Source organism: Gopherus flavomarginatus, chromosome 7, assembly GCF_025201925.1.
Source record: "Gopherus flavomarginatus isolate rGopFla2 chromosome 7, rGopFla2.mat.asm, whole genome shotgun sequence".
Lineage (NCBI taxonomy): Eukaryota > Metazoa > Chordata > Testudines > Testudinidae > Gopherus > Gopherus flavomarginatus.
This window is the reverse complement of record NC_066623.1, coordinates 51,995,665-52,022,824: the sequence shown is the minus strand read 5'-3', so window position 1 is coordinate 52,022,824 and position 27,160 is coordinate 51,995,665. Positions and strand designations below refer to the sequence as shown.

Here is a 27,160-nt window from a genome sequence, read left to right as displayed (position 1 = left end):
GTTCAGAAACAAAGCACCATTTGTTCAACACAATTTTTATTCTGTAAACCTATTTAGTCTATAACACTTCATACACACCACATGTTACATACTTCTTTTAAGCATATTTCTTTAGAATTAGAGGGAGCACGTGTTACTAGTTCAAGTCTCATAGCGACAATTACTAACCTAGTTAAGCACGCTACATTTCATCCAATTTGCAATATAGTAATTGCAGAAGTTTTACATTTTGCAGGTAGGGGTGCTGTGTTACTAAGAGTCAAGAGGAACAAAAGGAAGCTTCTTTTGGCATCAGCTGTGTCAGTCACCCGACAGAGTAAGCAGGCCATACACTCAGTGCTAATTCTTTCAATTTTGAACCCTTTTCCTGAAAAAAATCTGATTAACCACAGTAAGAAATAATTGTAGATAAGGTTGCAGAATCTCCTTTGTACCAAGGAATTCATGCAGAACTCTGTCAAAATAAGGGCCATTCATCAGCTTATTTTCATCCTTAAAGAGCAACCCTCCATTTTTTGGAACCAAATACTTCACAAGCTTAAAGAATTTACAAATCTGATTGATCAGCTGTGATACTTTATGAAATAAATCCACTTGTTCTTGTACAGCCAGTACTAAAAAAGAATATAAGTTACATTGGAGTTATTTAAATTGTCAAAGGCAAACCAGAAGGTTTTAGCTAAATCAACGAACAAACAAAAAATTGCTGTGGAATTATGTTGCAGCATTTTTATACACAATGAATTAATTTCCTTTTTCCCTATCTTAGGGATAGTGGGGTTCTTGGATTCCCCTCCCCCTCCCCCCAACATACACACTTTAAAATCAGAGAGATTACAAAAGTTTAGGGGGGAAGAGTTTTTTTTTTCTTTTTCAGTCAGTTAATTATTACCATTGATGCAAAAATGGCTATTTTTTCGTTTCATTTCTTTGTACAGCTGAGCCAAGAACATTTATTAGTGAGAAAATGACATAGGGAGGATTCAAGAAACAGACTTTAGTACTGATACATGTTGCGTTCCAGTAATCATAGTTCTCAGTCCAGCTACTGTAGTCTCAATTGCTCTGTATTAGCAAGTTTTTTTATTTTTTCACAATCTGCTCCTTATTCTGTTAATTTAAATTATATTTAGTCAATCCCTTCTTTATGCTGTTATTCCAGAAGATCAGGTGCCAAATATAAAAGTAATGAATTGTAAGCCTTCTTTTTTTTTTTTTTAAGCAAACCTTTCCATTCTGGGCTATTTTCATCTGCAGGAACTCTGCCTACACTGTTTGATCACCCACCTAACTTTTTTCCTGTGATCCTCAGTGACTTCAACATGCTTTTCTAGATAACTGTCTAGAGAACACAAAGGATGTATCTTGTAATCTTCAAAATCTTTTGTGATATGTAAAGAGGCTATTGATGTTTGTTACAGAATATGCTGAGTTCCTACACTGCAAAGGGAGGAAATTTACAGATTTTGATGAAGTTCGTCAAGAAATTGAAGCAGAAACAGACAGAGTGACGGGACTGAATAAAGGCATTTCTTCAATTCCTATTAATTTAAGAGTGTATTCCCCACATGGTAGGTAAAGTCATTCTACTCTGTATTCATGTAATTAATATTATACATTCTGTTTGTTCTTATTGCTTGATCAAAAAATTCCAGAGAGACACTATTGCTAAAATTGACTTTGAATGAAAGTTTTGAGGATATATAATTCATGCAACGGTATTTGTTCTGAAAAGGCTTCCTTTTGTTAGATTACTCCCTTTTCTGAACTTTCAACCCTATCTATGCGAGGAAAGTGACGTATTGTAGACAATGGATTGTCATCAACTGGCATAGAAAACAGTTAACAGTGTAGAGAGGACTAAACCATTTTAATCCTCATTGAAGAAAACTGGACTTTAGATGATCATCATATGCAACCCAGTTTTCAGACAGGCTCATTTGAACTTGAAGCCACATCCACAGACACACTGAAATTTCCACTATAGCATGAAAGCTACATCCTGTAATGGTATTACAAACTGCATGAGGTAGACATGTATCCTAAGGCAATACACAAATAAGTTTTTATAAAAGTTTTGAGTAATCTGATGAAACTGCTTCAGTTTCAGCTAATTCTTAATTTGTTAGATTCACATGTTTAGACATACTAGAATATAAAGAGTTTTTGAAAGCTGACAACTCTGCCTATGTTCCTTTTGGGATATGCATCCCTGCTTTGGTATTTCAGAATAACTAGTGAAAAAATATTATTATTGTATTTCTTCTCCATTAACCTAGATAGGTCAGTTCTATATGAGATGATGAAGTGCAAAATTGAGTTTGCATTTTTAAAATAATAATCATATTATCTCCAGATAAACTCTCACCTACCTTTAACAGAATTTTGTATTTTTTAACTTTTTGATCTGGAGATCCCGAAGCACTTTTATAAATGTTAAGTACTTAGCTCCATTATAAATTTGTAGTTATTGAAAATGTCACTTCGATGTCCCAAGACAATGCCTTTGATCTACTCAAGTTTTGATAAACTTAGGCATCGTAGGAACTTGTTGGTAAAGCAGATACTGCTCTTGTTTTAATAGTCTCTTCAGTGGGGGTGTGTCAAGCTGCTCTATGTGGCATGGTTGCCACCAATATAGACCACATAGCATTAACTTCTCATGTGTCAGGTAGCTGGAAACCAATCTGGAGAAAATATAATTCCTCAGTTGTTTTCTCTTTTGCACATTAAAACAACTTGTGCTGTTTGCTGAGGTGCCATCTTTTTGGTCTGCATCAATCCATACCTTCTTGATCATGAACTGAAGAGCAAAATAATAGAAGTAGGGGAGAATAAGAAAATGGTGCTTTATCTATAATCGATCTTTTCAGTCTTCCATAGTGGGTTCATTCTGTACTTGTGGCCCTGGACCTTGCTTCAGTCTTGCATGGGCCTGCCATAGCCTGTGGGAGCAGGGCTCAACTGCGTGACCATGAATTATAGCTCCCCAGTGGTACAGGCTGATTCTCTGGATATCTAGAAGAGAAATCTGAGCAAGAAGAAAGTTGGCTGTTACCACCCAAGGAACAGATCTTGGAGTCACTGTGGATAGTTATTTGAAAACTTCTGCTGAATGTGCTGCAGCTGTCAAATAGGTTAACAGTATTCTAGAAAGCGTTAAGAAATGGATAGAAAATAGCATCGAGAATATCATAGTGCCACTATATAAATACATGATGTGCCTAAGCCTTGAATATTGTGTCCAATTCTGGTAGTCCAATCTCAAAAAGGATATAGTAGAACTGGAAAAGGTTCAGCGAAGGGCAACAAAGATGATCATAGATGTGGAACAGCTTCCATATGAGGAGAGACTAAAAAGATTAGGGCTGTTCATCTTAGAAAAGAGACAACTTGGATTCACCGAGGGCAAGTCATGCCTGACCAATCTGATTGCCTTCTATGATGAGATAACTGGCTCTGTGGATATGGGGAAAGCAGTGGATCTGATATAGCTTGACTTTACAAAGCTTTTGATATGGTCTTCCACAGTATTCTTGCCAGCAAGTTAAAAAAGTATGGATTGGATGAATGGACTATAAAGTGGATAGAAAGCTGGCTAGACAATCAGGCTCAACAGGTAGTGATCAATGGCTCCATGTCTAGTTGGCAGCCAGTATCAAGTGGAGTGCCCCATGAGTCGGTCCTGGGGCGGGTTTTGTTCAACATCTTTATTAATGATCTGGGTGATGGGATAGATTGCACCCTCAGCAAGTTCGCAGATGACACTAAGCTGGAGGGAGAGTAAGGATAGGGTGCAGAGTGACCTAGAGAAATTGGAGGATTGGGCCAAAAGAAATCTGATGAGGTTCAACAAGGACAAGTGCAGAGTCCCATGCACTGCTACAAGCTGGGGACCGACTGGCTAAGCAGTAGTTCTGAAGAAAAGGACCTGAGGATTACAGTGAATGAGAAGTTGGATATGAGTCAGCAGTGTGCGCTTGTTGCCAAGAAGGCCAATGGCATATTGGGCTCCATTAGTAAGAGCATTGCCAGCAAATCAAGGGAAGTGATTATTCCCCTCTATTTGGCACTGGTGAGGCCACATCTGGAGTATTGCGTCAGTTTTGGTCCCCCCACTACAGAAAGGATGTGGAGAAATTGGAGAGAGTCCAATGGAGGGCAACAAAATGATCCGTGGGCTGGGGCACATGTCTTATGAGGAGAGGCTGAGGGAACTGGGCTTGTTTAGTCTGCAGAAGAGAAGAGTGAGGAGGGATTTGATAGCAGCCTTCAACTACCTGAAGGGGGGTTACAAAGAGGATGGGGCAAGGCTGTTCTCAGTGGTGGCAGATGACAGAACAAGAAGCAATGGTCTCAAGTTGCAGTGGGTGAGGTCTAGGTTGGATATTGGGAAACACTATTTCACCAGGAGGGTCGTGAAGCACTGGAATGGGTTACCTAGGGAGATGATGGAATCTCCATCCTTAGAGGTTTTTAAGTCCCATCTTGACAAAGCCCTGGCTGGGATGATTTAGTTAGTTCTCTTTCATCCCTAATCTTCTACGAGTCTATAAAGTGGATGGGATATATGGGAGGTCTATAAAATCATGAATAGTGTGTAAATAGTGAATACAAAAATGTTGTTTATGCTTTCATCCAATATAAAAACGAGGGGTCATTGGATGAAATTAATAGGCAGCAGGTTTAGTACTCACAAGAGGAAGTAATTTTTCACACAGTTAACCTGTGGAACTCATTTTCATGGGATTGTCATGTCATTGTCGTGATGGCCAAAAGTATAACTGGATTGAAAAAACAACTGGATAAGTACATGGAGGATAGATCAATGAATGGCTATTAGCCAAGATTATTAGGGATGCAACCCCATGCTCTGGGTGACCCTCAACCTCTGACTACCAGAAGCAAGGAGTGGAAGACGGGTGGATCGCTCTGTGATCATTCTGTAATCACCCTGGTCTGTATGCGCCCCCTGAAACTCTGGTACATGCCTGTGTTGGGCAAGATGGACCCTAGTCTGACCCAGTATGGTATCTCTTGTGTTCTTATGGGATCTTCTGCCTGGAGTTTTGGTGTATTTCTAGTGGGGCAATCCAGTGGGCCAACTCCCCCATCTCCATTTTCTGGCTCCCAGCAGCTGCTGAGCTCACTGTCTCCAAGTTGATCCTATGAGAGGGGTGTGTGGTAGGATCAAAATTATGAATATGCCTTCTCTCTTTTTCCTCTGCCACACACACATCTTCTCACTCTGATAATTTCCTGTCCCTGTGAATGGTCAGATTAGCTATGACAAAATTCCAGCTCCTGCAAATATCGTGGCATTGATGCATGCTCAGCTGGTTGGCCACACTGCAGTGGTTTCTTACCTGAAACTTTGTGGGGAACAGAAGAGAAATGTATTGGCCTTCCTTAAGGTACTCTCACTTCTGTTCAAGTGGGCTGAGGAAAAACCTGGGATCTTTAAAAGCTCTGCTTGTTTCAGACTTACTCTTCCTTTTAGACATACTGATTAAGCAGGGCTAAAATACACCTGGGAGAATGGGAAATCACAAAAGTGTTTGACTCGCTTCCAAGACATGACTGTCAATAAACCTATCCACTCCCATCTCTAATCATCTGCTTCGCAGGTATGGATGTCTAAAAGTCTTGTCTTAGGCTCTTTTATTTTTGCAGTCTTCTGGATTTGGGAAACAGCCTGTGCCATCTCGCCTCTGCTCCTAAAATGTGTAGTCATAAACAAAAAGAGAGCGACATGGATGCTTCTTGATCCTAACTGCCCAAATGTCTGAGAAATATTCCGCACTTCTCATACAGTTGGGAGTGCATATTGGTGTTGGTTAGTGCTTTTGCCATTTTTTATCTGAAAAAGGAAGTGGGAGTTAGAGGCATAATGAGCAGCTGAGCCCACTGGGTGGGGACAGGAAGTTCTGCCTGTCGCAGTGTAAGGAATTGGCAGTCCTTAAAGCTCTTCAGTGATGGTTCATCCTGACTCATGCTGGAGGCACAAAATACAAGAGTGTGAATCTATTACAACTTTTTACCTGTAAACTTCCTCAGTAATCTTTATCACAGGCTTTCTAAGGGAGAAAGCTTCTAGGTATTTCCTCTTCCACTAGGTCCAGTCCAGCCTCCAACCTGCTCCTCGGTCAGTTTCCTCAGAACGCTAAAACTTCAGAATCTTTTCACTAGAACAGTGGCCTCCATCTTGGGCCAGCCAAGGAGAAAATTCCATTGTAAACTTTTTAGAGCCATCACCTGTTGTTCCATCAACACATTCCTTAAGCACCACTGCCTGGATCCCAACCCATCAGCCAGAAAAGCTTTCTATCAGTTGGTGCTTCGGGCAGTTCTGCCTCAGAAATCCAAGAGCTGCTTTTCTCAAGGAGAGTCAGTGTAAACTTTTAGAGGCTAGGCTGGATCTTGTCTTTCTCTCCCTCCCACCTTTTCTTGGTGCTCCAGTAGTTGCAGGGCACTTTTATTAGATTTGTGGTCTATACCAGGAACAGTCATTTCACAACAAAACAATGTTTTCATACCTGCTAAATGTTTTCTATTGTGAGACTCCACTAGTATAAACACCTGCTCAGGATGCTCCAGCTGCGAAGGAACTCAGAAAAATAGCTAGAGCTTGGTGTACCATTTAGACTAGTCCTGGATTTTCAATTTGGGAAGCTGGCAGCTGAGAAGCCTGCTTGGAGTATGATCAGATGAGGACTGTGTGTGAAAATTCATCTTTCAGATGGACTGCCACCTGACTAATTGATAGGTAAGATGGGAATATCCCATGGTATTCACTGATATTGGCACATCACGGATAAATGGGAGAAAAACAAGTTTTACTTGCGCTAAGATCCTAATCAGTTGCACATATACAAAATGGGAAATGACTGCCTAGGAAGGAGTATTGCAGAAAGGGATCAGGCTCCGGGGGTCATACTGGATTACAAGTTCAATATGAGTGAACAGTGTAACACTGTTGCAAAAAAGCAAACATCATTCTGGGATGTATTAGCAGGAGTGTTCTAAACAAGATACGAGAAGTAATTCTTCTGCTCTACTCCATACTGATTAGACCTCAACTGGAGTATGATGGCCAAGTCTGGGTGCCGCCTTTCAGGAAAGATGTGGACAAATTCTGGAAAGTTCAGAGGAGAGAAATAAAAATGATTAAAGGTCTCAAAAACATGACCAATGAGGGAAGATTTGACAAAAAAAACCCTGGGTTTGTTTTGTTTGTAGAAGTGAATACTGAGAGGGGACATAACAGTTTTCAAGTACATGAAAGGTTTTTCAAGGAGGTGGGAGGAAAAATTGTTCTTGTTAACCTCTGAAGATAGGACAAGAAGTAATGAGCTTAAATTGCAGCAAGAGCGGTTTAGGTTTGCCATTAGGAAAAATTTCCTAACTTTCAGGGTAGTTAAGCACTAGAATAAATTGCCTCAGGAGATTGTGGAGTATCCATCATTGGAGATTTTTAGGAGCAGGTTAGACAAACACCTGTCAGGGATGGTCTAGATAATACTTAGTCCTGCCATGAGTGCAGGGAACTGGACTAGATGACCTCTTGAGGTCCCTTCCAGTCCTATGATTCAGGATGTCCAACATGGGCACAACTCTTTGAAAATTCTGCCTTTAATGTTTAATTATGATCTTACAGATATACAATAGGAAGGTGATTGTGCCAAACAATGTAATTTGTAGGTTGCGACAAGCAGTTCCAAACTGGAACAAAACCGAACTTCATAATGTTGAAATCTTCTGTGACATGGAATTGCCAATCTTGGCACAGCACTAGTTGTGTGTGCTTATAAAATAATGTTCAAAAGTCTTTGAAAACTGATATATCTACAATATTCGAATTATGGTTCCCCCTAGAACTTCAGACTTGGATCATCTTTTTATTCTCTTTAGCTGTGTAAAGTGTTAATAACAAGCCTTTTGGTCTTATGCCCTTTCTCTTTAGTGCTAAGCCTGACCCTTGTTGATTTGCCTGGAATCACTAAAGTGCCAGTAGGGGATCAACCTCCAGATATAGAGCAACAGATCAGAGATATGATTATGCAGTTTATTTCTCGTGAAAACTGTCTGATCCTGGCTGTGACTCCAGCCAACACTGATCTTGCCAACTCAGATGCATTGAAGTTAGCTAAAGAAGTAGACCCTCAAGGTAAGTGTGAGTGGATGTAAACCTTTCCTGCTTTCAAATACCATTGATGAAAATATATCTTGTAGTTTACTGTGGTGAATCATGCATTTAACAGTGCAAGAAAATTCATTACCCATAACTAAAAGTTTTGTACTGATTTCAACATCAGAAGAAGAATAGGAATTCTGCTCATGCAGCATAATTCTGTAACTTGTATTATCAAGGGAAGTCTAAAAGTAACCAGTGTATGATAATTTGAGTGAAGCATGAAATATACCTAATTGGAAATCCTTGTGACAGGGCCTCTGCCAGCTGAGGAATCTGTATCGCATCTTGTATCATGGGGCCTTGATGCTGATTGGGGTGCCTGGGTGCTACTGTACTATAAATGTTCGAATGATGATTGTTTTCTTGACATGCCTTGCTGACTGATGTGACTGTGTAATAAATCAACACATACAGCAGCGATAAATGCAATTTGTCTTTGCAATGTAATAACACAATGGTTCTCAACCAGAGGTACATGTACCACTGGGGGTACTCAGAGTTCGACAAGGGGGTACATCGACTCCTCTAGATATTTGTCTAGTTTTACAACAGGCTACATAAAAAACACTAGCGAAGTCAGTGCAAATTAAAATTTCATACAGACAATGACTTGTTTATACTGCTGTATATACTACAAACTGAAATGTAAGTACAATATTTATATTCCAATAGATTTTAGATTTATATGGTAAAAATGAGAATGTAAGCAGTTTTTCAGTCCTGTGACACTTCTGTATTTTTGTGTCTGTTTTTGTAAGCAAGTAGTTTTTAAATGAGGTGAAACTTGGGGAGAAATCAAATTCCTGACAAGGATACAGTAGTTTGGAAAGGTTGAGAACCACTGTAATAACATAATGTGCTGCCACCTGGTGGATTAGAATTCAAGAGTCTGGCTTGGTAGATTTGGGAGCATTTTGTATTACTGCAAGAGGCCCCCACTCCCCGCCAATTCAAAAGAAGTGCTGACAGGCTCAAGAGAGCCATGTTCGTCTTTTATCTGGTGGGGCTGTGACTACATTACCTTGAGAGTGAGTAATGCAAATTTAAAAAACAAAAAAGTGGGTGTGGAGTCCAAGAGGGGCTTGATAGACTAACAGAAAAAGGGAAAGACTCTGTTACCACAGTGGGAACTATAGTGCTAGCAGTCAGTGCTAGCATGCAAGCTCCCTTCCTCACTATCTGGCACACCTTAATTGATTCCTGTACCTGGCTCTGTGTATGGTCAGCAGGCCCAAACCGACTTCTGCTATCTCATTTATCAACTGTTGGCTCTGTGCATGTGGGTGGTGGATGGATTGACCTGGCTCCCTGCTCCCACCCTGGGTCTGGAATGGACAGGTGTTTTTTGTTTTTTTGTTTTTTAAATAAAAAAAACCCAAAAAACTAAAATGACGGATTAAAGATGCAGTTCTCTTGCATTAAACTCCATTGCAAATCCATAGGAATAGTGAGAAAATACTCAATTCTTCCCTACCAAGTAAACTCAGTATTAGAGAGTAAGGTTTAATTGATTGATTTTCCTCAGCATAAATGATATTTCACTATTCTTTTGGTGTGTGTGTGGACGGTTGGTGATGCAGGCCTGAGAACCATTGGTGTAATCACAAAACTGGATTTGATGGATGAAGGAACTGATGCAACAGAGATTCTGGAGAACAAGTTGCTCCCTCTTCGTAGAGGTAAGAATATTAAACTCCATATACCAATTGCTTCTGTAGCAAAGTGGTGATGAGGAAGGTAGGCATTTGGTAATTAACAGAAGATTGCTTTTAGTGGAGTGCTTGGTTACAAAATCTCTGCAGCTGACCTTCAGATTACAGTAGAGATTGTGCTCATAGCCTTTATCATCCTGCTAAGTTGTGAAAAAGTAAATGTAAGAGGAGATGGTGCCTAAAATGCACGATAAGGCAGGGGAGCAGGGAGGATCAACTAAGACCGCAGAACAGGCTGGATGAGTTGTAATGAGAAATATGAGTTTGTTACCTGCATATTTCCTTTTCTGTGACAATGTCTGTTGTTCCTTGCAATGTATGGGAGTGCCTTGGTGCAGTCTGGAAGCAGCCACTGGATCTTTGATAATGTCACTGCAGTCTAAGCTCTGCCGCTTTCCAAAAGCTTTTCAGATGATTGTTTATAGAGCTAGAGAGACATGTTCATTTCCACCATCAGAATAATACAAAAGTAATATTGAAATCTAACCAGTTTCACCGAGTAGATCAGTCCCCTTTTTCTTTTCTCAACACCCCAGAAAACAAACCAGCCAGAGAGGGATCAGACCAGAAGACAGGAAAGTCAATATCAAGACCTCCTATTTTCTTATCCTGTTTGTTACCCTTCTGCCACATCCTCCTCTTATTCCCCTGTGGTGTGCAAGTCACTCTTGTGATGCCAGATCAGTGCAAGTGATATTGTCTCCCCATTTAAACCTGCTTTCTGACCAGCTTACCCCCAATATTTAACTTACACCACCATTTCAGTCGTCACTGAATTTGAACCAATGACTTCCGTGGAAGGTGTGCCCATATACGCTAAGCCAAATGAGCATGTACACTGCACTGTGGGGAATAACAGCATTGACTTACAGAGTTGTTTTGATCTCGTTTTAGGGTATATTGGAGTTGTAAACAGAAGTCAGAAAGACATTGATGGGAAGAAGGATATTAAGGCAGCCATGCTGGCAGAAAGGAAATTCTTCCTTTCCCATCCAGCTTACAGGCATATGGCGGACCGGATGGGAACACCATATCTGCAGAAAGTTCTAAATCAGGTACAAGCAAATGTGAAAAAGTATGTGTATGTGTACAGGACCAATAAAGAATGCTGTATTAAAATCGCTGAATCAGGTGCACAGCAACATTCTTTCCTGTTTATAACACTGTATTTTCCCCAACATATCAGAGGCAAAAGAGTGCATTGTGTATGAAACTCACTGCAAAGAGTACAGGAATCAATCTTCCCTGCCGCCTTGCCAGTGTATTGCAGGAGTCACTCCGCTGAAGTCAGTGAAGTTTAAATCATTGTGGTAGACATACATTACCAAGAATGGTGACCCTTTTGTTTAAATTCATTCCCATCTCTTTCATGTTACTCTCAAGCATCAGAACTTGGACTCATTATACTGACCTCTGGTTTTTTTTAAGTGGCCTAGCATGAAAACATGATTCATAATATATTCTGTGATTTAAAGTTCCCAAAGAAGAAAACTCTAGGCAGTCCATCTGACCTTAGATAAAGAACGCATTTGCCTGTCTCCCTCAGTGTGTTACTTCAGGTTAAGGATTAGATTATGGCACTAGCCACAACACTGGGTAAGGGGTAATATGGAGCTAGAAGGTACCCCAAGGAGGGCTGGGGTGGGTTGGTGGGGGTTGGAATTGTCCCCCCAGAAGACACAATTGCTCCATGGAACACACTGGGTGCTCATGCTGCACCTTTGTTTGGTCTCTGGGGCAGTGAATAGGGGTGCAGGGTCTTAGCCCTGTCTCCTCATCTCCATTGAGGTGATTTTTTACCTCAAGGGAACACAGAGCAATTCTTGATATTGGTTGCAGTCTCTGATGAATATCCCCTGGAGAACAGTATGGTAGATCACACCTTCCTCCAGCTGGGAAACTAGAGGCTGATCCATTTGTCACCCACCTGAACAAGAAACTATCAATGTACTATTCTGCCAAGGGATACTTTCTCCATCCACAGTGGAGGGTAGTCTGGAAACCATTTACCACTACCTCTGGTAGCAAAGGTACTGGCGAAGCTCAGGGCCAAGGGTTGACTGAACTTGATAACCTTCTTTTGGCTGAGACAGATGGTTCTTAGCCCAGTTGTGGATGATATTGGCTTATCCAATGGAATGGGAACCAGGCAGTCTTTTGACAGTGTAATACTTCAGAGGCTTGATGTTTCTTAGCAAGTATCTCAGGTCTTCCTGGTTTATCTGAAAGAGTCTACTAAAAGAGTTTAAAATCATAAAGATTTGTTATTTGGTGTGTGTGTGTGGCCCCACATGGATCCCTTTATAACTGGTCACTTCCTCCGGGCCCCATCCTTCCCTTTCCCCAAAAATTCAACCAAACTAATTATCTGCTAGATTTAAAGACAGATGCCATTCATGTGAATTTTGGCAACTCTCTTGGACTACCATGAATTTGTTGAAAAGTAAACTAAGTCTCTCTTCAGCAACTTGTTATCAGGCTAATGTGAGCATATTGAATTTGACACCCGCTATTTAAAAAGTCTTATGTTGTTGGTTATTAATATAACCCTGACAAAACTGGTGGTACCTCTTTTTGAGCAACTCATTTCCTACGAGCTCAAATTTCCTACATTGGCTAGTTTATTTCCATGTCTATGCCTCTTAGGTATACATTAAGCATAGGAATGGAAATAACCTTGAGAAAGCTAAGGCAGAATAGTGACAGGTCATCATAGTAGGGGACGACCAGCAATGAGATAGATGGATAGTCACTGGAAAGTTAGCTGCTGAGAGTTCCAAGTTAGTGATGGATCATGAAGGCTTCTGAAAATTCTGCTATGATGTCACTGATATTCAGGCATGAATAAATGGATTTATTACTTGCTTAATTCTGTAGAGGGTTGTAGAGAGTGAGTGAACTACAGTTCTAGTGAGTAATAGACCTCATATCAAGTTTGAAAAGGATAAGATGGTGCTCTGAATGCATTCCTAAGTTCCTTATTGAAAGCAGTGTCAGAGTTCTAACTTAATGAGCCGATCATCTTGCCAATGTTCTTCCCACTTCTGCTTGCGCACCTCGGTGAAACTTTTCCCAGGTTCAGTGTCACAAGGTTCTTGGCTCTTTATTTAGAGAAGAATTAGGGCCTTAGAAAGTCCACCTGGTTCTTTCCTTTGACTTCAGTTGACAGGTGCCATAAGCTGCTGCTATTTCCGAGAGGAACAAGAATAAATGGCTGGCATTTCTCACTATAGTGACTTGGCAGGCCTGCAATCTGATGGCTGTGTTGAGGCATGTTCTATTTGGGTTAGAGCAACCTCTAGAGAGGTTTACCTGTGATACAGAACCTATTTCTGAGACAGAGTGGAAGAACTCTCAGGCATCCTACAGGGTTGCTTTTGTTTGGAATGTTTTTGTTTTGGTCACTTTTGGGGTGGTTTTTTTTTTTTAGGTTAAAATAGTTAAACTTCTCATTATTGTAGGGAGGTATCTAATCACTTCCAAGTTACTTTATTTTACTTACCAGTAATTAATTAAAATTCATCTGAGCTGGCCATTTTACAAAAACACAGTCTGCTGTGCCCCTCCGTATTCATCGTTGGACTTCTGTGGGATTTTATTTGAATGGAAGGGGTTATGCTGTAGAGATCCATACAAGTACCATTCATATGAAGCATGTTGTTATTACACGTGCTGGTGCCTGTGCTTATCTGCTTGAAATTTAAATGTCTCTAGATCCACAAGGTGGTGCTCAAATGAAACTCCAGAGTGTGATTCTATGAGGAAAATAGCTCATTGAACTCTGTTTACAGGTTTCTCTGAACAGTAATTTATTCCTGGTTTGTTTTAGAGGGAGAAATAATAGAGGATTTATTTATAACTTAGATTCAAAAAAAACCTTTTGTCCTTAACCAATGAGCTGTGGTTATTTGCATATGATCTATTACATCTTTGTCCATTAAAAATGGAAGACCCTCCCGCCCATCACTTGGACAAACAGGAAATGCACTAGTAACTTCTCTTGTTAGTAGCTTCTTCTGTTGGGTGTTTATAAAATTAGGACACTGTGAGATACAAAATCAAACCAGACTTGCACCTTTCCAAATTGCTAGATTTGGTGATGTTTGGAGTGTGATGAGAGGTCAGTTAGTGTAAAGATGAAAACCAGCTGAAGTAATTCTTGACCTTTGCCAGATATCGATTGGACATTATATATAGCAACCACCTCCTCCTTCCTCATTTTTTATCTTTGTGCTCCTGAAGCCAGTGCACTTTACTTTGTGAATACAGTATCATATTTATTTGTTTCGTCGTTACTATTGACTTGTTTCAGACATGCCCCAAAACACATTAAAATATTTTAAATTATCATTCTTCTTACAGAGCATCAAAAATGTGCTTGGAACTGTACAAAACAGAAGTAGCCCATGGCCCAATGAGTTTACGGTTTAATTAGACATTGATAGTATAGGTCTTACCACAATACACATGGAAACTATAAATGAGCAAAGGTCAGGCCTTCATGCAGTCAGTGAGTTTTGTTTGTGAATTCGTTTCCCTGCTTTGCTTCCTGCTTTTCCGCTCTCCAGTGCTTTCAGGATTACCAATGAAAGTCAAGATAAAATGATATAAGGCAAGATTTTTTTTCCCCATATAGCTGTTGGTACTAAAAGCATCTAAACTGTATGTTAGGGGGCTTTCTCTTCACCCTCTCCCCGTGTTCTTGTCACGCAGACAGAGAGCAGACCAGAAGTCTGAAGTGCAGACAATGCGATAGCGCTACACACCGGCAGAGTCTGTTTCCCAGTGTTCTATTCCTAGATCTGATGCTGCAGAGCCTTGTCTGCGTCTCCATTCTCCATTCCCCGGTCTCTCCTTCTTCGTCTTAGCTGGCCCAAATATAACTGCAATACACACCTACAGTCCCACTGGGAAGGGTAAGGAGTGAGGTTCCTCCCCAAGCCCCTTTGCTCCTCCTGGCTGGTTGCTTGACTTTGCCTTGAGATACGGGTTGAGGCAGTCTTAAAGTGTGCACTCAAGTAACACTTTAACTGCTTTATCTGTTCCCATTGTACTAACAAATCCATCTGACTAGGCAGAAGCAACATACACAGTCTTTGTCCTTTGTTTACACATATTAGTATAAGATATAAGGGTATCAAAAAGTCAAACCCAAAATTCTATCCCAGGCTAACAAACAGACCTATGTACTAACACCGTAGAACAGTGGTGCCCACTTTAGCCTGAGGGCTGAACATTATCTTAAAAAGACCCAGAGGCTCCAGTCAATGTTGGCGCAGTTCCTCTACCCTGTTCAGTTCTCTTTTCACAAAGGGAGAAGAAACCACCTACAAGTCTTCTGCTAGGGAACAGGGAGCTATAACTTGTGGCTGGTTCTCAGCTGCTTCTTTCCTACATATTCTGCTGCCCTGTGTGGGGTAGGGGAGCAGTCCTCAAATAGACATTGTCCTTGGTTCAGACATTGCCGATTGAGCAGCTATCCTGCTTTCCTTGGGCCTCCCACAGCCTGGCAGGGAAGGTGTTGATGGAGCAGAGCTGCTCCCAGGGCTGTAGGAGAAGATGCCCCTTACTTCCTCACTGTAGTAACAAGGCTGATTCAAATACTATTTAAAAGTAGGAGGGGTGGGTTCAAGGAATGTGGTTTTTTTTTTCAGTTTATACAAATACACATCATCTTAACACAGTTCTCCTCAAAGGCCCCAATTAAGAGACTTGAGGGCTGCAAGTTGGATACCAGTGCTGTATATATGGGTAAATAATGCAATAGAGACTCTCCAATAGTACAGATATGGCCTTCTGGGAGAGAACTTTTCAGTGGAGTAGCCAGGATTTACCATATTGTCCTAGGAGCAATTTGTGCATTTCCAAAACCCTCTGGTAGAGTTGGAGGTGGCTAGAAAGAACATGGTCAAAGGACTCAAATCCATCCACAGTTTGAACATTACTTGAAGGGTCCATGTATCATAGAATCATAGAAAATCAGGGTTGGAAGGGACCTCAGGAGGTCATCTAGTCCAACCCCCTGCTAAAAGCAGGACCAAACCCCAACTAAATCATGCCAGCCAGGGCTTTGTCAAGCCTGACCTTAAAAACCTCTAAGGAAGGAGATTCCGCCACCTCTCTAGGTAACCTATTCCAGTGCTTCACCACCCTCCTACTGAAAATTTTTCCTAATATCCAACCTAAACCTCCCCCACTGCAACTTGAGACCATTACTCCTTGTTCTGTCATCTGGTACGACTGAGAATAGTCTAGATCCATCCTCTTTGGAACCCCCTTTCAGGTAGTTGAAAGGAGCTATCAACCCCCCCTCATTCTTCTCTTCTGCAGCCTAAACAATCCCAGTTCCCTCAGCCTCTCCTCATAAGTCATGTGCTCCAGCCCCCTAATCATTTTAGTTTTCCTCCGCTGGACTCTTTCCAATTTTTCCACATCCTTCTTGTAGTGTGGGGCCCAAAACTGGACACAGTACTCCAGATGAGGCCTCACCAATGCTGAATAGAGAGGAATGATCATGTCCCTCAATCTGCTGGAAATGCTCCTACTTATACAGCCCAAAATGCCATTAGCCTTCTTGGCAACAAGGGCACACTGTTGACTCATATCCAGCTTCTCGTCCACTGTAATCCCTAGGTCCTATTCAGCAGAACTGCTGCCTAGCCACTTGGTCCCTAGTCTGTTCATGGGATTCTTCCATCCTGAGTGCAAGACTCTGCGCTTCTCCTCGTTGAACCTCATCAGATTTCTTTTGGCCCAATCCTCTAATTTGTTTAAGTCCCTCTATCTTATCCCTACCATCCAGCATATCTACCACTCCTCCCAGTTTAGTATAATCTGCAGACTTGCTGAGAGTGCAATCCATGCCATCCTCCAGATCATTAATGAAGATATTGAACAAAACCAGCCCCAGGACTGACCTTTGGGGCACTCTGCTTGATACTGGCTGCCAGCTAGACATGGAGCCATTGATCACTACCCGTTGAGCCCAATAATCTAGCCAGCTTTCTATCCACCTTATAGTCCATTCATCCAGCCCATATTTCTTTAACTTGTTGGCAAGAATACCGTGGGAGACCATATCAAAAGCTTTGCTGAAGTCAAGAATAACACGTCCACTGCTTTCCTGTCATCCACAGAGCCAGTTATCTCATCATACAAGGCAATTAGGTTAGTCAGGCATGACTTGCCCTTGGTGAATCCATGCTGAATGTTCCTTTTCCCTTTCCTCTCCTTGAAGTGCTTCAAAATTGATTCCTTGAGGACCTGCTCCATGATTTTTCCAGGGACTGAGGTGAGGCTGACTGGCCTGTAGTTCCCCAAATCCTCCTCCTTCCCTTTTTAAAAGATAGGCACAACATTAGCCTTTTTCCAGTCATCCGGGACCTCCCCCGATCACCATGAGTTTTCAAAGACAGTGGCCAATGGCTCTGCAATCACATCTGCCAACTCCTTTAGCACCCTCAGATGCAGTGCCCCATGGACTTGTGCTTATCCAGCTTTTCTAAATAATGTAATATACTCGTGTAGTGTCTTAGAACGTATGATTATAGTATAACTGGCAAAACCTGCTCAGATGCTTGCCTCAAGTGAGTAGAAATTTGGACCCTGTAAATCGGCTTTGTGTGGCTGGGATGCTGATGCCTTTTTGGAAGAACAGAAAGGAAAGGAACAGAGTGACCCAGACACTGTCATCCCATAACAGGAGGGAGCAGCAGAGATGTTTTCTCTTTTTCGGGGTGCAAGGGGAAGAGAGAGAGAGTAGTGTCGCTAGAGCTGCTAGGTTTGTCGTCTCTGACAACTGGATGGGAGATCAGTCTGTGGCTTACTCTCAGTGAGTCGCAGATCCTTTAAAAGGGGAAGTGAAGCAAAGAGCAGAGGCCCCAGGTAAAATGGAAGAGTTGGAAAACTGAGAGTCTGCTGTGTGCCTGAGAGCAGTAGAGAAATCCTGCAAAGGGAGGAGAGGGGACAGCATTGGTTGATTGTATAAGTGGCATTCTGAAAGGGTTAGAACTTAATATGCTGCTGTCACTTAACTATGCCTGGCTTTTGTTGGTGTAGCTGAGCAAGTATTTTTTACCAAGCCTCACTTTAGTGCTCAACTGAGTGAGTGTGTGTGAGGGGGAGGGATCTCAGGTAATTTTTCAAGCCCTGTTTATAGTATGTGTACAAGAAAAGAGACTCTTGTATTGCCTGTGGGTATGCCTGTCACTTCAAAGATCAACGTGAATTCCATTGGAAAGCCTAGCACTGGTCATATTTTCTTGTGTGTGGCTATCAAAGGGAATGGGCTATATCCTTTCCATCCATCTTCCTTCCCAGTGTTTAAAGAATTCATTTTATTTTGTAGCAACTCACCAATCACATTCGAGATACACTGCCAACCTTCAGGAGCAAACTTCAGAGCCAGCTGCTTTCTATAGAGCATGAAGTAGAGGCATATAAAAACTTTAAACCAGAAGATCCGACTAGAAAGACTAAAGCCTTACTGCAGTGAGTGTCCACTTCCTCCTCTCTGTATGTAAAATAGTTTCTCACTTGTTTAAGCTTAAAGCTTAGAGTATTGATGTTTCCCAGTAAAAGGCAGATGCAGAAGGACGCTTATACACTCTGCAAACTCCAAAGAGGTTATTGTGGCTGAAAGCATTATAACATTTTTAGCCACTTTCCATTTTAGAAAGATTTTTCCATAATTCATTTTAATAGTCATATAAGAATATGCTGGCCTGGATGAAAATCTTTTTGTTTTGTCCTGTGCTGAGCATTATAATCTTGGGCTGTGGTTTGTATACTCTGCGCTAAACTGGAACCCCCTGGAATGCCCGGTGTGGTTCAGGGAACCTTTTCTCGCTTTTTAATCAAATACACGTTTTCTTAACATAGTTGTCTTTGCGTCAACTGCTGTTTATTATCATAGGGTTCCCTCATGGGACTCTATGTTCAGTATGAGTGCCAACCTATCTGGACATTTATATCAAGCCATACATAAAATGTAATTAAAAATAGCTGGTGTTTTTAAGAGAGTAAGCAGTATACATTTATAAAAAGACTTGAAAAACCTTGTACTTGCTTGTGGTCTTTAGGAGTGGAGAAGGACATGTAGGTACCACTGTTAACTCTAGAAATATCATTCATTGGCAATAAGTTCAGTGAAATAAAAATAAAAGTTTAGCTTATGCATTGTTGAGTTTGTTTCTGTTTTGAACTTTAAGGATGGTTCAACAGTTCTCAGTGGACTTTGAAAAAAGAATTGAAGGATCAGGGGATCAAGTTGACACATTAGAACTATCTGGTGGTGCCAAAATCAATCGTATTTTCCATGAGCGTTTTCCTTTTGAACTAGTAAAGGTATGTGTCTGTCTTTCTTCCTTGCTTTGAGTTGTGTTTTTATATTTTCATATTTATTTTTATAGTGGCAGTGAAGTTACATTTCCTTTGAAGGTATTCTAACAGGAAAACCCTTAATCAGAAGGAGTAAATTACACAAAAGGGCAGAATTATCACCAATACATAGGAAAGAAGTTTATTTTTATTTCTGCTTATGAATACGAAGTCACACTCTGAGATTGTTGTTGTATGCAATATTCAAAACTCAGTCATAATTCTACATTATTTAAAAATGGCTCATATGTTCGCTTTCTGTGGCTTTAGCAAAAACATTTCCCCTTTTGCTCCCCAGTTTCTCAATTTCATTTCCAGTATTCTTCCAAATTTGCAATGAATCAATCTTATTTTGTAACCAGTATCTTTGTAACTACATGCCTTCTTGTACTTACCTTGAAAAATTAGTCTTGGTAGAATTCAGCTGTTACATGTGTCACAAACTCAGAGATCGTGCCCACTTTTGGCTCCATGCGGTCCGTGGGGGGTGCCCCTTTCAGTGAGACAGCCCTTCTCGGGGGTCCATTCTCTCCCGGTGTCAGGCCCTTCCACCTCCTGGAACCGCACCTCTCTGAGCCTTAGCACGTCTGTCTCTTGCTGTGGGCCCCCCGGACCTCCTTCCCCCGAAGGGGTTGATGCAACCCTGTTCTCTAGACCGGAGTGACTCTCAGCAAGCATAAAACAGGATGGTTTATTGAGAGTTGAACACAGCACAGGAAACTCTCAGGGCCTCAGGCCTGGCCTCCCTTGGCCCAGCATATCCCAGTCTCCCTGCAGCCAGGTGGGCTCTGCCTGCTCCTCCTCTCCAGCCCAGAGCCCCCCTGCTTCTCAGCTGGGCCTCCGATATCCCTAGCCCCAAGCCCCGCCTCTGTCCATTTTCTTCTCTCCAGGTAAACAGGGTTGTAAACAGGAAGGCCTGGGTCTCCTCTCAGCCCTCCTCTGGCCCCCTCTGGCTGGAACCAGCTGGTCAGGTCACTGGGGTCCTCTCTTTGCAGCCCATTGTCCTCCCATTGGCCAGAACTGGCTCTGACTCCTGTGCTGGGTCTCTGGGTCACCAGGTCACCAGTCTCTGGGGTCTCTATCCTCCTGGCCATCGGCTGGGGTCCCAAGTTCCCTCTCCGGTCCTCTGTAACAACAAACTCCCTCTCCCCTCACCTCGTTAAACCAGTAACACCTGGAGACACTGAGTCCCACCCCCTCTGCATGCAACCCACTGGAAAACAGAAAAACCAAGAGAACCCCCCACTTTTCACAACATGTGACATCTTACATTTCTCTTTCTGCATGGACTAATGTCAAAACTAGCGATCATGTTTAGATATTTATTCATGTCTGTCTCTTTTTCCCAGCTCTTGCTATTTTCCTTACCTTTTCCTTTGTTCTATCACCGTTGGCTGCTCTCCTCATCTTCTTTCTGGATAGATGGGGCAGGTAAACAACTGCCTCTGATGTAACTCAGATCTTTTCTTAGTGACGAGTACTTAGGTTCCTTTTTAAAATTAGAGCTGTGGAAAATAGCTATTAGTTTTGGACTTTTTTTTTTGGCAGTTTGATTTAGGGTGCAAAACATGCAAGCATTCATCCACAGATTATAGAAAAATGCAGGTTTTGTGTTAGAATACTCTTTCTGCCTGAGACACCTTCTCTACTCTTCTGCCAGTCCTACAGATAAGCTGTGTGTGTATTAGACAAACAGAATTTTAAAAATAAATAAATGGAACACATTTCTCCTAAGGTGACCACCCCCAAATCCTACCATGAGTGTGTTTTGTAGGACCTGGTCTCTCTGCTTGTCTAGTAGGATGTTCTGCAGAATTGTCAAAAGCATTTGTGTATAATATGATTTTTATCCTTTGGTTCCTCTAGATGGAATTCAATGAGAAAGAACTGCGGAGAGAAATAAGCTATGCAATCAAAAACATACATGGTATCAGGCAAGTGCTTACTATTTCTCCAAGTTCAGACACATCTACAGAAAGCATAATCTTGTTAATCCATAAACACATTCATCACCTTCTCATCTGCCCGGCGGTTGACTTTTAAAAATATATATCTCATGCCTGCATTTTTAACATAGCCATGAGAATGTTGGCTCTCATGCCCACTAATTTGCATGGAGATATCAAATTTGTCTGGGACTTATGGAGAGATCATGTACAGAGCAAATCAACACAATTCTTCTGGTTGTGCTAGTCGCTGCTGTTAGAGCACCCACATATAAGACAAGATTTTTATGTAGCACCATGGCTGATGGAATTGGTGTGATTGATGGACTGAAGGTACAAAATTCAGAAAAGAGAATGATTCTCAATCATTTATTTGCTTGGCTTTAGTTGCCTACCATATACATTGTATATCAAATGCAAAAACTGTATGAAATGGACACTTCTGGGTTCAACCCAGACCAGTAAGGGGTTGTCACCACGTGCCCTGTAGCCATGGGTGCCTCTGTGCTATGCAGCTGTGGCTCGGAGCCCTGATACCTGCAGCGGACTCACAGCACAGTAGCCCCTCCGTGGCTATCACCAGCCTGGTTACTCCTTGAAGGGTAACACCAATAGCCCTTGTAGCCATGTTTCCCCCAAACAGGTTTCCCTGTAGTATCCAGTCCCTCCCACTAGAACATTCACAAAACCTTATCAAGTTCTCCTCTCCTTTAAAGAGACAGTACACAGCAGTCTATTAGCTTACCTGAGGTTCGCAACTTTCCCTTTAATCACAGCACTGTCTTGGTTTATAGTGAAAGTAAAACCAGTTTATTAATAAAAGGACATGGGTTTAAGAGATATCTAGTAGAAGGAATAAGTGTAGGAATGATCACAAACAAACAAAAGTGAAAATATGCTATTAAGATAGAAACTCAACAAACTAGAGTATTTTGTTCATATTTGTTTTCTCACCATAGTCCTTTTTCCAGCATAGTCCTTAGCCAGGATCCAAACACAGTTCACAGCACTTGATTTCTTTGTGTCTGCAGGTAAAGGATGACGTAGTGGTTTACTCCCCCTCTCTTTATAGCCCAGTAAACCTTTGAAATGTATTCTTCTGAAGTGTACCTCCAGGTAAAGTTCCTTTCCCCTGCTGGGTGTAGATGCCATGCTGGCTTCTCCCCAGCTGGTGATTTTAACAATGCAAACGATCTTCCCTCAATCTCAAATTGGTAATCTGAACATGTGCATTACCTCATCTGCTTTCTGGAGTGTTCTGATCAACAGCAAGGTTGTGTGTGCTGTTCATGAGTGCGGTTGTATATAAGCAATTCTCAAAGGAAAGAAAAATAGTGGGTTTTTTTTTAAGGAATGAAATTCTAATCAAAACAAAATGTTGTTAATGTTTTCTATCATTTACTTTTTAAAAGTCTAGGATAGCACTCAGGCTTATCACATATTGTGCCGTCCCCACCCTCCATAGGTTGGCATTATGGCTAAAGAAAAATATAGTTTCAGTAAATATTGTGCTTCATTTTTAAGGGCAGCCACTATAGGTTGAACATTTCTGTGACACATTGGCCCATTGGTGGTTCACTACTCTGTCAGCAACTCTTGTCAGCCCTAGCATGCTCAGTGCACCTCACATACTGTTGTCATGGTATTTTATCCAAAAGGTGGCATGTAAGAAATCATTGGAAAACTAGTAACTAGTAATATTCATGTGTGATGTATGTACATTTAATTACAAAACTTATACTCTACATACATCATGCAAGAATATTAATGATTAATGAATTATGATTTTTGAGATTTATTATAGCCCACTTTTTGGATAAATATTATGACAATGGTATGTGAGGTGCACTGAGCAAACATTAACAAGACCTTTAACACAGTTTAGTTTTGATTAGAATTGCATTCCTTAAAAAAAAAAAATCCAAAAACTATTTTATCTCCATGGAAAGCAGATAAGGTAATGCACGTGATCAGATTACAAACTTGATGCTGTTTGGAGCTTGGTATGTAGACACTACTGAAACTCAGGGTTGTTAGAATTTGGGATGTTGCTGTTTCAGATGAATTGAGCATTTGCCACCAAAGGCTAGCCATCAGAAGACGTAGGCATCATATGTCAAGGATTTCAGTGCAGGATTGGTTCAACATTGGCACAGACCCTGACACAAAGCTTGTCAAGCTTGTTTCACAGTATATCATGGATGCTTTCTGGCTTTTCTCTATTGAAGCATTCATATTTATGCCTCTTGAATCATGTTATGATCATGGATCTGACCATTTTCCCAAGGTGCTGAAGCTCTCTAGGAAGATGAATTCTGGAATATGCAAATACATATTTCCATATATGTTCTACTTATTCCAGATTCTTCATCATTGCATATCTGTTCAGACAGTGAAGGTTTCATATTTGCTAATTATGGGCAAAAATGAGCAAGTGCATCGAAAGGTATATAGGAGGATGGAAACCCAATGGCCAACGGATTGCATTGGCTCTACTGGTACCTTTCTGCCAAGCCTTGTTGGATTATTGTTCTCCTTCCTGTGGATGATAATTTGACACACGTCTATAAATTTGTTACTACCCACTCTACTCATGAAGTCTCAATCTATCCACCTTTAATTATATTTATTGGTCTTATGAGTAAAGGAACATTCTAGTAATGCTTCCTGGGAACATGATTCACAGGGTTTAATTCTCTGACTTTGTGTAGCTGACACTATCTTAGTCCACACACTGGGGATTGAACTGGTAAAGTTCAGAGCTAAAGGCATGAACTGCTATGGTTCCAGCTAAAGATCTAAGACTGTAGCTGGGCATGTAACAATGTAGCCAAGGGCTGTAACAACTCATTTTCACAGTTTCAGGGTAGTTGCACCTTTGGGGCCTGTTGAGGGCACCCAGTTAATAACTGGGAGCCAGAAACCTTTTCCTCTTTTGGGCTGAAATCCACAACGTTTTCCCTCTTGACTGCACAAAGGGCCATCCTTACCCATACGCAAAGTATGCAACTGCGTAGGGTACCAGGAATTTGGTGCACCAAATTTCCTGGTGCGCTGCTCAGCTGCGTGCTGTTCCAGTCCCTGCTCTGCCTTTTTCCCATGGTCCCTCGCCCCTGCTCTACCCCAGCCCTGCCCCTACTCCACCCCTTCCCCAAAGCCCCTGCCGCGGCTTTGCCCCGCCCTGCCTCTACCCTGCCGCAGCCCCACCTCTTCCCTCCCCTGCTCCTCTCTAGCCCTGCCCCCACTCCCCTGAAGACTGAAGCAGGGCCTGACCTGCACTCACTGGCAGTGGGAAGTGCAGTGGCCCAGCCCCAGCCATGCTGCGGGTGAGTGCTAGGGGGTGGTTCCCCCCATCCCCCAGCCAGCTCTCCTCCCCCATGTAGGCCTGGGGCCAGCTTCCCCATCACAGTGGCCTGCCACCCTCCCCATGGGGGGACTGTGTAGGGCCCCAGAATAGCTAGGGACGGCCCTGGCTGCACAGCTCCCTGCCTTACACTGTGATATCCCCAGCAAGCCAGCCTGCCTCAATAGGCCAGCACCTGCACTTTGCTTGTTACCAGAGGGCTCTGAAGAGTATAATTGCCTGCAGTTCCAAGTTACCATACAGCTCTTTCCAAGCAATCACACTTATTCTTCAGATAAAGGCATTACAGAGAAAACATATATTTTAAAACAACGTTGTATACATGCTAACAGCTTACCATCAGTCTTATGGGGCCCCAGTAGGACAAAGTCCTCTCAACTCTTCTGCAAGGGTTGGGGTCCCCCTTGGACGCAGGTATTTCTGTTTACTGGAAGAAGGCCCCGAGTCAGTTTAAGTTTGGCCTGTTAATCCAAAATTCCTTCCTTTTGTCTTTTGGTCTATGAGAATCCAGTTTGCACTAGTGTAACCCTTCTGCCAGGTGAAGACAGCAGCAACAAGGGCAGGGTTCAATATCTAGGAGTTCTCTTTCAACAATACAACACAAAACTGGTGCGAGCCCCCGCCCAATGACCTGGGACAATTACGCAACACTCCCTTGGTGCCTCTAAGAGGCAATACTTCCCCTCTCGCAAGCACAGAGTCTTAGTGTAGCAAAACTTTTAATAAAAGGAGGGAATTAACTCAGCATGAGTTTGGGAAAACACAACAACTAGAGCTCATAAACACAAACCATGAGCAAAAGACCCACCCCCAAGTAAGTTGGGCAGTGTCCTTTTCCCCTCAGGGTCTTAAGTCCAGCAACCCAAAAGTCCCTTTAATGTGCCCATCCCTTCTCTGTATGCGACTCACAGTTGCTGTCCTTGGCCAGTGCAGCCCCAGAGTTCAGAGGTTCATCCGCAGAGTTCACCTCCCACCCTGTGTGGAAGGCGGGGTGGTGGTGGTGGTAGAGTGGCACCTTACATGCTTCACTGCTTGGGCAATTGCTTGTTGCCCCAAGAGCTGATTGCCACACCTCTGCGAGGCTCTGCTCTGGCCCTCTCCACTAGCTGCTCTGCTGGTCATGCCTCTCTACCAGCTGCCCTGTGGGCCACTTTCCAGGCCTCTCTACCAGCTGCTCACTCACTACACTTAACACAACTCTCAATTTCAGCTGCTAGAGGGGGAACCTCACTGCTGGTGCACACTGGACAGTCTCTTGCAATAGAAACACCATCCCAAAGTTGGTTTAATACTTAGACCTAGGTATCAGTGATTTCAGCTCCGCTTCCCGTAACAAGATTCTCAATTGAGTCTAAATTAGCTCATTTATTACACCATGAAGAGAGGAAGGGTCAAAGGGTGTCTACAACCCTTAAACAAGGCCTACGCTACCAGATACAAGTACCTGTTCCTACTCTCTCTCAACTCATTGGCTTTTGGAACCCATGTCCCCTGCCTAGCGAGTGCTGTTCAGTTGAGGGTGAGTCCCTCCACTGGGGTATGCGAGGTACAGCTCTGCTGCCCTCGCTTCACACAACAAGGATAGTAACCCTTTATTACCCTTGCCCCAATAACAAGGAGACTGGGGATTCAACACCAGCCACAAATGATCATTTGGGTGAGCAGTTCCAGAGTGGGTGTATCCATGCAAATAAGATCAGCTTCTGAAGTCTCTTTGGACAGCTCACCACTAGATGTCAGGGGAGAGCTCATCCAAACTGTGCTTACACTAGTATGCGTGAACCTTCCCAGGAGATGGTACCTGGTTTTGGTTCCAGGAGGAAATGTGGCAGACCTTCCCTATGGAGTAGAACAGAATCATACATAAACTGTTTGTTTAATACAGTGCAGCCCAATGATACCTTAATTTTAATAAGATCCCATATCGGGCAGTAAGTTGCCATATCTGTCACACTCAGATACTCTGCGGATCAGCACAAAGCAGGACTTGTAACAAGCTCATCAGTGGATTATACTTGTACTTACTTATATCTGTGCAGAGTGCAAATAAATTCCATTCAGACTTGTTAACTTTTTACACCCATATTGCACAGGGGTTAAGTCAAGACACCAGAGAGCCAGAATGGAAGTGTGTCACACATCTGCAATGAACTTGTTCCTAGGTCAACTGGATTACACAAATTCCCATTTACAACTTGCATTCTTTTTAAACTAGGGGAGACTTATAGCTACATTTCCCTGGCATTGGATAGGAGTTATTGTTTCTAACTCCAGTTATCTGATACTGTCAGAGCTTTGCTAACTAGACAAAGTTCATTCCTATGTCTATTTACTGCATGAAGTTTCACCTTCATTATGTTTCTCTCTCAACTGTTACCCTAGATCCCTGGTGATGCCCCAAAGCACTGTATAAATTCCTCTGGGACATAACTTGGGAGCTTTCTAGTGAAAGTTATGACTTAGCATCCATCACCTACTAAAAACTGCATAAACACATGATATTGCATTGCTTGTAAGTGGTTTTTATTTCTGTGAGCCTAATAGATGATTCTTTATTTAGGCTCAG

General features: G+C 42.1%; 1 protein-coding gene across 6 annotated transcripts in view; it reads left to right on the top strand.

Moving 5' to 3' along the window:
* DNM3 (dynamin 3) overlaps positions 1–27,160 on the top strand; it is a 358,777-nt gene that overhangs the window by 64,777 nt on the left and 266,840 nt on the right. For all 6 annotated transcript variants that reach the window (XM_050963120.1, XM_050963119.1, XM_050963121.1 and 3 more), the window contains exons 3-9: positions 1,422–1,571; positions 7,964–8,167; positions 9,775–9,873; positions 10,801–10,961; positions 18,254–18,396; positions 19,116–19,251; positions 21,151–21,218. In XM_050963120.1, the coding sequence (XP_050819077.1) occupies positions 1,422–1,571; positions 7,964–8,167; positions 9,775–9,873; positions 10,801–10,961; positions 18,254–18,396; positions 19,116–19,251; positions 21,151–21,218 (961 nt within the window). The remainder of the gene's footprint in view (positions 1–1,421; positions 1,572–7,963; positions 8,168–9,774; positions 9,874–10,800; positions 10,962–18,253; positions 18,397–19,115; positions 19,252–21,150; positions 21,219–27,160) is intronic.